Source organism: Bos javanicus, chromosome 25, assembly GCF_032452875.1.
Source record: "Bos javanicus breed banteng chromosome 25, ARS-OSU_banteng_1.0, whole genome shotgun sequence".
NCBI lineage: Eukaryota > Metazoa > Chordata > Mammalia > Artiodactyla > Bovidae > Bos > Bos javanicus.
This window is the reverse complement of record NC_083892.1, coordinates 18,676,239-18,689,304: the sequence shown is the minus strand read 5'-3', so window position 1 is coordinate 18,689,304 and position 13,066 is coordinate 18,676,239. Positions and strand designations below refer to the sequence as shown.

Below are 13,066 nucleotides of genomic sequence, written 5' to 3'. Positions count from 1 at the left end.
CCTGCATACATGTTTCTCAGGTGGCAGGTAAGGTGGTCTGTTATTCCCATCTCTTGAAGAATTTACCACAGTTTGTTGTGATCCATGCAGTTAAAGGCTTTAACATAGTCAATGAAGCATCAGATCAGATCAGTCACTCAGTCATGTCTGACTCTTGGCGACCCCATGAATCACAGCATGCCAGGCCTCCCTGTCCATCACCAACTCCCGGAGTTCACTGAGACTCACGTCCATCAAGTCAGTGATGCCATCCAGCCATCTCATCCTCTGTCGTCCCCTTCTCCTCCTGCCCCCAATCCCTCCCAGCATCAGAGTCTTTTCCAATGAGTCAACTCTTCACATGAGGTGGCCAAAGTACTGGAGTTTCAGCTTTAGCATCATTCCTTCCAAAGAAATCCCAGGGCTGATCTCCTTCAGAATGGACTGGTTGGATCTCCTTGAAGTCCAAGAGACTAGCAAGAGTCTTCTCCAACACCACAGTTCCAAAGCATCAATTCTTCTGTGCTCAGCTTTCTTCACAGTCCGACTCTCACATCCATACATGACCACAGGAAAAACCATAGCCTTGACTAGACGAACCTTTGTTGGCAAAGTAATGTCTCTGCTTTTGAATATGCTAACTAGATTGGTCATAACTTTCCTTCCAAGGAGTAAGTGTCTTTTAATTTCATGGCTGCAGTCACCATCTGTAGTGATTTTGGAGCCCAGAAAAATAAAGTCTGACACTGTTTCCACTGTTTCCCCATCTACTTCCCATGAAGTGGTGGGACCGGATGCCATGATCTTAATTTTCTGAATGTTGAGCTTTAAGCCAACTTTTTCACTCTCCTCTTTCACTTTCATCAGGAGGCTTTTTAGTTCCTCCTCACTTTCTGCCATAAGGGTGGTGTCATCTACATATCTGAGGTGATTGATATTTCTCCCGGCAATCTTGATTTCAGCTTGTGTTTCTTCCAGTCCAGCGTTTCTCAGGATGTACTCTGCATATAAGTTAAATAAACAGGGTGACAATATACAGCCTTGACGAACTCCTTTTCCTATTTGGAACCAGTCTGTTGTTCCATGTCCAGTTCTAACTGTTGCTTCCTGACCTGCATACAAATTTCTCAAGAGGCAGATCAGGTGGTCTGGTATTCCCATCTCTTTCAGAATTTTCCACAGTTGATTGTGATCCACACAGTCAAAGGCTTTGGCATAGTCAATAAAGCAGAAACAGATGTTTTTCTGGAACTCTCTTGCTTTTTCCATGATCCAGCGGATGTTGGCAATTTGATCTCTGGTTCTTCTGCCTTTTCTAAAACCAGCTTGAACATCAGGAAGTTCATGGTTCACATATTGCTGAAGCCTGGCTTGGAGAATTTTGAGCATTACTTTACTAGCGTGTGAGATGAGTGCAATTGTGCGGTAGTTTGAGCATTCTTTGGCATTGCCTTTCTTTGGGATTGGAATGAAAACTGACCTTTTCCAGTCCTGTGGCCACTGCTGAGTTTTCCAAATATGCTGGCATATTGAGTGCAGCACTTTCACAGCATCATCTTTCAGGATTTGGAATAGCTCAACTGGAATTCCATCACCTCCACTAGCTTTGTACGTAGTGATGCTTTCTAAGGCCCACTTGACTTCACATTCCAGGATGTCTGGCTCTAGATCAGTGATCACAACATCGTGATTATCTGGGTATAGGCAATTTGATCTCTGGTTCCTCTGCCATTTCTAAATCCAGTTGGTACATCCAGCTTGTAACTCTATACTGATTCATTATTCCTTATAGTCCTTATACACATTAATTCTCAATATAATCTCACAAAGAATATTATTCTAATATTCATAGATGAGAAAATGGAGGCTCAGAAGGATGAATAACTTGCTCATGATTATATATTAAGTGGTAGAACCAGGATTTGAATCCCGATCTGTCTGACTTCAAAGCTTGTGCTCTTCTTTGCCCTATTTCCTGCATGGAGGGGAAAAACCACAGATCATATAGTGAAACGAGAGTCCAAAGAAGGTGAGGAAAAAGTGTGTATATAAACTTGTTCTGTGCAGAGTGAAAAACTGGACCAACATAAATGTTCAGTGAAAGGGTACTGGTTAAATTATGGCATATTCTTACAAAAGGGTACAATGCATCCATTTTAAAAGATGGAAGCAGAGAGATGCAAAAAAAGGGAAGTAAAATAAATAGGCAATAGCAGTATGCCTAGTTTTCCATGTACTTTAAGTAAAGAACATGTATGTATGCAAGTATAGAGAAAAAGACTAAAAGGATATATTACCAAACTATTAGGCTGAGCCAATAAAATATAAAATTGCTGTTTTTGTAGGTCAAGAGTAAAATATTGGCAATTTCATATGGTCCAATTTAAAAGTTATAGTGGTCACTCCCACAGGGTGAGAATTTTTGACAATTTTCACTGTCTTATGTGTTCCTTTAAAGTTTGAATTTTATTTATTCTTTTTTTTTAAACTATGTATTTACATTTGTCTGTGCTGGGTCTTCAGTGCTGCATGTGGGCTACTCTAGTTGTGGTGCACGGGCTTCTCACTGTGGCAGCATCTCCACTTGCAGAGCACGGGCTCTAGGGCACCCCGGTGTAGTAGTTGCAGCTCGAAGGCTCTACAGTGAGGGCTCAGTAGTTGTGATGTATGAGCTTAGCTGTCTTGTGGCATGTAGAATATTCCTGGATCAGGGATTGAACCCATGTCCCCCACATTGGCAGGCGGATTCTTAACCACTGGGCAACCAGGGAAATCCTGAATTTTATTTATTAACAATAAACCTGTTTTTTAAAATACTAGAAATAAAAATCTTTCCATGAAAAAGATAAAAGTTAGAAAACTATATAAATGCGAGCTGGATTTCCTTTCCATTTAGGGGAAAGTTGTACAAGTAGGAGAAGTCAGGCATTCACTGACATTTTAGCTTGTTGTAACGGGTTGGTGGCCATGCAAGCATAACTTATTTCCAACATGCCTCCTACAGGGGCTCTAGGCTTTGGGGCAAGCATGAGTCCTCTTGGTATATATTCTTGGAAATACCTGGGTTGACAAGGATAGGTACACACCACGTGTTAACTGAAGTCACACTTACTGGCCTTGGATAAGGAATCTGGTAATGAAGTCCAATTTCAATCCTGGCTGTGCATTCATCTATACACTGTTTAATCAGGTCTGTGTCTGTGAGCTATTAAAAGGGAAAAAGAGATGAGATTGTTAGCATCTTTCCAATGCTACATAAAGTAGAGGTACACATTTTCTTAAATTTTTTCAGTTCATCAGCCACTAAATTAAATATTGGTCGTTTGAAAAATAAAAAACAATTGAAGATTTCCTGTGGATTAAAACTTTTAAAAATCATTTAGCTAATATAAGCACATAGTAAAAATAATTCAAATAATATAAAAGGATATAATATAAAACAAAATCTTCTTCTTCTTCCTGTCTCTCAATTCCCCTTCTCAGAGACAATTATCAGAAGTTTGTTTTTCCAGGGATAGTCTATGCATATATAAGTATACTTCTATAAGACCTAGTAGTTTTTCTTACAAAAATGAAACCTCTAAACCCTGCTTTTTCACAAACAACTTGAAGTTCCTTCTATATTTACACGTAACCTGCTCCAGTGTTCTTTCCTGGAGAATACCAGGGATGGTGGAGCCTGATGGGCGGCCGTCTATGGGGTTGCACAGAGTTGGACACGACTGACGCGACTTAGCAGCAGCAGCAGCAGCAGCAGAGCTGCTTCATTCTTTTTAACAGCTGCACAAAATACCAACATATGACTGCATTATAATTTAACCAATCTTCCACCAGTGGACATTTAGGTTATTTCCAATCTTTTGCCATTTTAAACAATGGATCTCGTATTTTTAACTCTTACAGATAGTCCCTGCAGATTCAAATTACCCTCTAAGAGGTTGTACCAATTTATATTCCTATGAACAATCCATAAATTATATTCCTACCAACAAAGAATGAGAGTGCTTCTTCATACCCTCCCCACATTGATGAAGTGTTTCAGCAATTGCTGTCTAGAAACCCCCTGAGTAAGATATTGGAGAATGATCCACCTATTTTGAACTGTAAACTGTTTGCTTATTACTGAGGAGAAGAAATGATGTTTGAAATTTCCAAACAGTTAAACTGTGGTAGTCCAATTTCAAGTAAAGGAATAAAAAGTTCATTCTGAAAACAGAAAGCCAGGAAGTAGATGAGGAGACAATGTTTCGAGGATGGAAAATGAGTCAACATATGACTCTACTAAGAGTCTGAAAGTGGGCTTCAAAGCAGAGCTGGGTTGCATCAGCCCCAGATGACACCCACAGTGAAGCCCAGGCTACCATGGCTTGCAAATTCCAAGGGTGTTCCTGTCCTGTGGTCCTCTTGGAGCACAGAAAAGTTCTAGGACCTGCAATGAATAAAAAGAACCACAGCTGAGTCCCTTTGGACAGAGGCTTAGCTTTCTGACCTCTGTATTTCTCAGAAGCTATTCTGATTGTCTACCTTGGGGGTAGATTTCCATGTTCTCATTTGCCTATTTGGAGTCAGAGCAATTAATGAAATATATTTGGGGTTATTATTAAGCTCTTATAGCAAGTGAGGTTACAGGAGACTACTTAGGTCTACATGAGGGATTAGGGAGAAAGAAGCCCCTAATAAAGATATGGGGACTGAGGGCTTCTAGGGCTCCAGCTGTCCATCTAAACAAGCTGGGTTAGAGTTCTCCAAATTCAGTCATTCAGAGGCTGCCTGCGTGATTTTGTCATCTCCACAACTACCTATACTAATATTAAACTTTCTCTTTAAATGGACTCTGTTAAGTACAGTACTTACAAAATTATCTGATATTATGTTTCCTTTCTAAAACATGGTAAAACAGTACATATTTTAAAATAAAAAACCCATGTACCTCCCCCAACACAACAACATTATCTCATTCATGGACTGGCACATACACCTCTCTGGCTCGTACCACACTGGGCCAATTCAAGCAGAGGCAAATGAAGGATTATTATTGCCTTAACTGTAAGCTCAAAGGGTATTGAGTAGTCCTTAGGTGATTGAACCTGCAAAGCTTTACTGGTCATGTACTACTATGATATCCCCATCCCCAGGTTAGACACCGTGAGGCCATGGTACCTGCCTTTAACTATCAAGGATGTTACCTGTGCAGAACAAATCTGACAAATGAAGCTACAGACAAGGCACAACTGTACATAATCAACAGGGCAATGACTGCAGACTGCTATATAGGAATTCAGAGTAGATGGTCATCATGGGGTTGGTTGAGGGCAAAGGACTTGAGGAAGACTTCCTGGAGAAGATAATTGAATCAAAGTATTTGTAAGTGCTCATTAATTTAGTGACAACCACAGACAGGGCCATGAGATATACTATAAAGGTATAAGAAACTGTTTATGTGCTCAAGGAACTGACAATCTGGTTAAGGAGACCATACCAACATAAATGAAACAAATAAGGAAAAAAAATTATGACTGTCTAACTAGGGAAAGGTATATAGGTCAGTGGTCTACAAAGTTTTGATCATCTACTTCTTTCAATAAAAAAACTTCTGAGCCCTGAGAATTCCACGGTGGTTCAGTGGTTAGGACTTTCACTGCCGTGTCCCAGGGAACTAAGGTCCTACAAGCCACACAGTGTGGCAAAAAAAAAAAAAATTCTGAGCCCATAGCTTCCATGTGTGTATTTATAAATTTTTAAATTAATAATCAATAATATATATATATAAAATAGACATTTTTAAAGGAGCAATAAAAATAAATAGAAACAACACTTACAATATTTTATTTCTAATCCTCAAAGGACTATTCAGGACCTCAAGGGGTACACACATACTGATGTGGTATGCATGGTCTATGCTAAAATCAGAAAAAGTTTGGGGAAGTTGGAGGGTGGTTAGAAGAGAGGAAAGGACTTTCACAAGCAGGTTGGTATTAAAAGCATGTAGGCTTCAGGGATTATAAAAAGGGAAGGATATTATAGATTGGGAGGGTTTCTCAGGTAGCACTTAACCCCATTGGTAATTTTACACTTCTTTCCATCTAACTCTGGAACATCTTTCAGGGACCCTGTCTTGGTTTTGCTCAGTTATATCCCTGATGTCTAGTCTGATGTTTGGAACATGGTAGACACTTAGCTACTTGTTGAACAAACGAATGAGAGCAAAGGGTCACAAAGTAGTGGCAGAAGCTATGGCAGAAATGGGCAAAATGGGAAAGGGAGGTGTTCTTGTGGAAAGATGAATTCTGCTTTGGGCTATTATGCTTATGGTGAGTTCCTACAGGTGGCTGTTGAGAGACCAAGATATGGGATCTGGAGCCATGGTCTTTGGGCCTCAGTATGGAGGGGTGACCTTTAGAGGACCCTTATAGCTGGTGGGAGAGTGTGTGAAAAAGACAGGGCAGAAAGGAGACTGAGACAGGGGTCAGAGAGGGAAAAGTAAAGAGAGTAGATTGTCAGAAGTTTCACAAAGTGAACAGTGACAACACTGAATCCATGAGATCAATGAGAAAGAGGCAAGAAAAGTTAGGAGCTGAAAACGTCTTTCCATGCTTAGAGCCAGACAGTCTTCCCAAGAAGCTGACAGATAATACTTTATGGTTTGTCAAATCAAGCCTCTTAGAATGGTTTTTGGCTCCCTTGTATTTGGGTTCAGCTAGCTAATGGAGGCACTATTTTACCCAATTCCGAGGTCCCAAAGGGCAAATCCTCTCTGCTAGCCAAAGAGGCTTGAGTTCAAAGCTAAGTTATGAAGGGAACCTTTGCCTTAATCCTATTCTCTTTCCTCTGAATGGGTTTATACTTGGAGGCTCTGAATAGCTTATGAACTGAAAAAACCAAACACAACTCTGAGCACTTCCTGTGGTAGTGACCGACAACAGGCACAGTGTGTGAGGAACTGATCCTACCCTGATAATTCTCACTGGACTGATTTAGGTCACCTGGCTCACGCAGTCTTCTGAGGATGCTAAGCCACTTACCAGCTGGACTGAAACTTGAAGAAAGTAAAGAGAGAAACCCAGGTTGGGCTCTGTTTTCCAGTGGATGGGTAAGCCAGCTAGGTTGTGCCTCTGGCCCCTTCTTGCTCCACATTCTGTCCCTCTAATTTGTGCTGCTCAGTCCTCTCAACTATAGGATAGAAAAGAAATGAACAAACACCACAAGAATTGCTCTCCTCCTTGCAATCTCCAACGGGGCCTACTTACATTTTTGTTTTTTTGGAACAGCGTTCTGGCTTCATTTAATATGTACTGTTTTTCTTTAATGGTGTCTTCCATCTGCCCTGATGCAGCCTGCCATTTCTTCGCAAGCCTGAAAATTCTGCGGTAGAGGCCAAGAACTTCTTGTCGTGTTGCCATTGTCATCTTCCGACCCACCAAAATAGAAGGGAGGATAATTTGCATAAAAATTCAGTTTGACAGTAGGCAGTACAGCAGCTGTACATTTAAAAAAATCAAGCTCTTTAATTAGTCTAGAAAATAACTGCTCTTTCTCAACAGATATGTTTGGTAACATTGCCAGAATGGTGCTGTATGAATATCAGCAATCTCTTAGACAGCCCTGTACATCATCCCTTAGGTGAAGGTTGTTCAACCTTGTTGTTTGCCATGATGACTATTTTTATGAATATGACAAAACAAAAATGCACATTTAATGTTCTTTAAACCAGTATATTCTTTCCCAGAGTATCTTAGAAATGATGCTTTTAGTGTATATACTGATAAAATTACATTACTAACTTGAGTGCACAGGAGAAGGCACATTTTGAATAACTAAATTTTCTAGTTATGTGAGAACTTGAGTTTAATGCAGGGGGTGTAAACTGAAGTGCCTCTGGGGCCTAGCAGGCAACAAAATGAGGAAATCTGGCTAGTGGGGACAGTGGCCAACTAGAGATGTGCCCCCTTGAAACAGGACAGTTGGCTACTCAGTCCCAGCCAGCTATTCTTATGTAGAATTGAGGTCCTAAGGGTGCCAGATTTCCTGACAGCTTAACAATAGGTGGCAGTCAAGATGTTTAAAATAAGAAATTTCAAAAAACACAGTATTTATTTTTGAAAATGCAAGTACCCAGAGGGCCAAATAAAATGAGTCTGCAGGCTCAATTCCACTTGTCAGGTTGCAATCTTTTTTTAGTTCATCATAATCTTGTTGAAAATATTTCTCAAAATTGTTGGTCTACTTCCTTCCTTGTCCACATAAGAACTGTATAATAAGTATAACTGAAAATCTTTCTGATGACTGAAGATCTTGTGGCCCTTCTGAGTTTTCACTCTGAAATACATCAGTTTTAATTTCAGAGGATTTGGCCAAGGGAACCAACCCAACTATATTCCTGAAAGCTAGCCGTATTTTTAAAAATTAAGTTCCTGTTAAAGTTATTTTTATTATAAAATATTTCAGATATACAAATATATAGTTAATAACATAATTAAGTCATATATTCTTAAAGAACCTTAAAGAATACATTATACATAGAGTCAAAACCCCATTGTACCCCTTCCAAATCAAATTTCCTCTCCTCTCCCCTAGAAGGAATCACTATCCTGAATTTGTTTACCTTTCTCACATATTGGGCTTCCCTGATAGCTCAGTTGGTAAAAGAATCCACCTGCAATGCAGGAGACCCTGGTTTGATTCCTGGCTCAGGAAGATCTGCTGGAGAAGGGACAGGCTACCCACTCCAGTATCCTGGCCTAGAGAGTCAGACACGACTGAGTGACTTTCACTTCACTTCTCACATATAGCTTTATGCTTAACATACTATTGCTTAGCCAGTTAAAATTTATATATATATGAGGTATTATATCCTTCCACTTGCCTTTTTTGCTCATACTTGTACAATTCATCCATATCCTGTAGCTGTGGTTCATATATTCTAACTACTGCAATTCAGACCACTGCAGGAAGCTATCCCAACATACTTGTCTATTCTCCTACTGATGGACACTGAATTTTTCCCCCTTCCCTCTCTTTTTCACTTATGCAAAAATGTCAGCCTATTTTTTTTTAAATAACTTTATTTCTTTATTTATGGTGTGCTGGGTCTTTGTTGCTTTGTGGGCTTTTCTCTAGACTGGCAAATGGGGGCTACGCTCTGGTTGTGGTTCCTGAGCTTCTCATCTCGTGGCTTCTCTTGTTCTGGAGCACTGGCTCTAGGGCACGCAGTCTTCAGTAGTTGCAGCATGTGGGCTCAGTAGTTTTAGCTCCCAGGCTCTTGAGCATGGCTCAACAGTTCTGGTGCACAGGCTTAGTTGCTATACAGCATGTAGGATCTTCCTGGACCAGGGATCAAACCCGTATCTCCTGCGTCGGCAGGTGGACTATCACTGAGCCACCAGGGAAGCCCCAGCCTATTTCCTTACTGTTAACTTCTACATCTAAAAGAAATTCACGGATCTTAGGCAAGATGGAACAGTGGAAAGACCCTGAGCTCACCTCTACAGGCACACCAAAATTGCAACTATTGATGAGAAAGCCTGGAATATAGCAAAAAAGATCTCCTACAGCTAAATAAATAAAGAAGGAATCACAATGAAATGGGCAGGAGGGGTGGAGCTGTGGTACAGTCAAGATCCATACCCCTAAGTGGATGACCCACAAACAGAAGAATAATTACAACTGCAGAAGTTCTCAAGAAGCAGTAGCTCCAAGCTCCACATCAGGTTTCTTAGGTTGGGCGGCTGGCACAAGAAGACAAGTCCCTAGAAAGATTGGCTTTGAAAGTCAGAGGGGCTTACTTTTTAGAGATCCAGAGAGTGGTGGGATATAGAGACTGTTCTTAATACAGACTATCACATGGGCAGAAGCAGTAATGTGAAGGAGCCTAGGTCAGACCCACATGCTGATCTTTAAGAGTCTCCTGGAGAGACAAGAGGCAACTGGAGCTCATCCTGGAGTCATTGAAACTGATGGCAAGTGTTTTGGGAGCTCGTTTCACCACATGGACCTATTGCTGGCAAGCGTCACTTTGGAATTCTTCCTCTAGCTTATTAGATATCAACCAGACATCACAAACCTGTCTGGGATGCCTCAAGCCAAGTAGCTAGCTGAGCAGAGAAACACCCCACCAACCACCAAACAAGCTGCCTTAAGACTCCCTGAACCCACAGCCATCTCAGGACATGGTTCTATCCACAGAAGGGCCAGGAACTTGCCCCACACACCACACACACTAGCCCCAGGACTTCCAAGACCCTGCGCCTACCCTGAAGGGACATTTGGACTTAGCTCTGTCTACCAGTGCAGCAACACTAGCCTCAGGACCACTACAGCCCTAAGCCTGCCATGGCAGGACCCAACCCACCTACCATCAGGCTGGCACCAGGTGCAGAATCCCTAGGCCACCACCACCAAGCCAGTATCAGCTCTGAGACATGTTGGGGCCTTTAGAGCCAGCTGCCCCAGGATCAGGCCTCATCTACCAGCACCTAACACAAGCTTTGGGACAGCCTGTGCCCTGTAGCCAGCTGTGTCAGGAATCAGCTGCACCCATCAGCAGGTAGATGCTAGACTGGGGAACCATGACTCTGCAAACACCCACCCCAGAACCTGGCTCTACCCACCAGTAAGCCGGCATTAGCCCTGCGGCCCCTCATGATTTTATAGCCAGCTGTGTCGTGACCCAGTCCCACCAATCAGCAGTTGGCAGTATCAGAACAAGTCAGGGCCTAACAAGCAGTTAGACAAGGGGCCAGCCATGCTTACCAGACTGCCCACAGTAGTCAGCCCACCCTAACTGAAGGACCCATGCAGTTCACCTAGTGGGTACCCCTTGACATTATAGTTCTGAGGACCAGACAAGAGTATGGTGGCAGGATACACAGAATGTTTCCTACAAAAGACCATTTTCCCAAGGTCGGGAAATGAAATCAATCTACCAGATGTATAGACATAAAAATGGCAAATTAGGCAAAATTAGGTGATAGAGGAACACATTCCAAATGAAGGAATAAGATAAAACCCTAGAAGAAAAACTAAGTAAAGTAGAAATAGGCATTTACCCAATACAGATTTCAAGGTAATAAACATAAACATGATAAAAGAACATGGGAGAAAAATGGATAAAGAGAGTGAGAACTTAGACGTTTTTAACAAAGAGAAAATATAAAGAGTTAGAAAATATAAAGAAAGCCAAATAGAGATAAAGAGTATAATAACTGGAATAAAAGACACAGTAATGTAAATCACTGAAGGTGAACAGAAAAAAGAATTAAGAATAAAAAGAAATCTAGGTGACATTTAGGAAAACAATAAGCACACTAACATGCACAATAAAAGGGTCCTAGAAGAAGAGTGAGAGAGAGAGAGAGAGAGAGAGAAAGGGGCAGAGAACACATCTGAAGACAAAATAGCTGAAAATTCCTCTAGTATGGGCAAGGAACCAGACATACAGGTCCAGGAAGCACAAAGTCCCAAATAGGATCAACCCAAGGAAAGCCACACAAAGACACACTGCAATTAAAATGGCAAAAATTAAAGATAAAGAGAGAATATTAAAAGCAGCAAGGGAAAACTAACAAGTTACCTACAAGGGAACTCCCATAAGACTATCGACTGACTTTTCAGCAGAAACTCTGCAGGCCAGAAAGCAGTGGTATCATATGTTAGTATTTAGAGGGACGAACGGGAAAAACCTACAGCCAAGAATATTCTACCTGGAAAGATTTTCATTCAGATTTGATGGAAAGGTCAAAAATTTTATAAAGCAGCAAAAGATAAAAGGGTTCAGCACCACCCAAAATAGTTTAGAAGATGTTAAGAGAACTTCTTTAAGTGAAAAATAAGGCCGCAACTAGAAACATAAAAATTACAAAACGTAAAAAGCTCACTGGTAAAGGCAAATATATAGTAAAGGTAGTAAATCAACTATATACAAAGCTAGTAGGAAGGTTAAAAGACAATAAACTCATTAAAGGTTTATTGGTTAAAAGACAATAAACTCATTCCTCATAGATGAGGAATAAACTCATCTATGTTTGCAATAAGTATATAAGGGATATACAAAACAAAAAGTTGTAAAATATAATGTCCAAAACAGTAATCATCAGGGAGGGAAGTAAAAATGCAGGGTTATTAAATGCACCTGAAATTAAAAGATCAGCAATTTTTAAAAATTATTTTAATTGGAGGCTAATTACTTTACTATATTGTAGTGGTTTTTGCCATACATGAATCAGCCATGGATGTACATGTGTTCTTCATCCTGAAACCCCCTCCCACCTCCTTCCCCATCCCGTTCCTCAGGGTCATCCCAGTGCACCAGCCCTGAGCACCCTGTCTCATATATCAAACCTGGACTGGCGATCTATTCCACAAATGATAATATCCATGTTTCAATGCTATCCTATCAAATCATCCCACCCTTGCCTTCTCCCACAGAGTCCAAAAGTCTTTTCTCTACATCTGTGTCTCTTTTGCTGTCTCGTATATAGGGTCATCATTACCATCTTTCTAAATTCCATATATATGCATTAATATACTATAATCAGATGGTGACTGCAGCTATGAAATTAAAAGACACTTACTCCTTGGAAGGAAAGTTATGACCAACCTAGATAGCATATTCAGAAGCAGAGACATTACTTTGCCAACAAAGGTTCGTCTAGTCAAGGCTATGGTTTTTCCTGTGGTTATGTATGGATGTGAGAGTTGGACTGTGAAGAAAGCTGAGTGCCGAAGACTTGATGCTTTTGAACTATGGTGTTGGAGAAGACTCTTGAGAGTCCCTTGGACTGCAAGGAGATCCAACCAGTCCGTTCTGAAGGAGATCAGCCCTGGGATTTCTTTGGAAGGAATGATGCTAAAGCTGAAGCCTCCAGTACTTTGGCCACTTCATGCAAAGAGTTGACTCATTGGAAAAGACTCTGATGCGGGGAGGGATTGAGGGCAAGAGGAGAAGGGGACAACAGAGGATGAGATGGCTGGATGGCATCACTGACTCGATGGACGTGAGTCTCAGTGAACTCCGGGATTTGGTGATGGACAGGGAGGCCTGGCATGCTGCGATTCATGGGGTCGCAAAGAGTCGGACACGACTGAGCGA

The 13,066-nt window shown here is 41.1% G+C and overlaps 1 protein-coding gene across 5 annotated transcripts in view; it reads right to left on the bottom strand.

Annotated features, from left to right (window-relative positions):
- Nucleotides 1–13,066, bottom strand: part of LYRM1 (LYR motif containing 1) — a 38,985-nt gene that overhangs the window by 2,420 nt on the left and 23,499 nt on the right. For 2 of the 5 annotated variants that reach the window (XM_061401345.1, XM_061401346.1), the window contains exons 2-4: nucleotides 7,227–7,385; nucleotides 3,092–3,184; nucleotides 635–1,954 (exon numbers count right to left, since the gene is read on the bottom strand). In XM_061401345.1, coding sequence (XP_061257329.1) covers nucleotides 1,826–1,954; nucleotides 3,092–3,184; nucleotides 7,227–7,385 — 381 coding nt within the window. In that variant the 3' untranslated portion in view covers nucleotides 635–1,825. Of the gene's footprint in view, nucleotides 1–336; nucleotides 1,955–3,091; nucleotides 3,185–7,226; nucleotides 7,386–13,066 lie in introns of those variants that run through there. The other 3 variants (XM_061401344.1, XM_061401347.1, XM_061401343.1) reach the window with 3 other exon arrangements.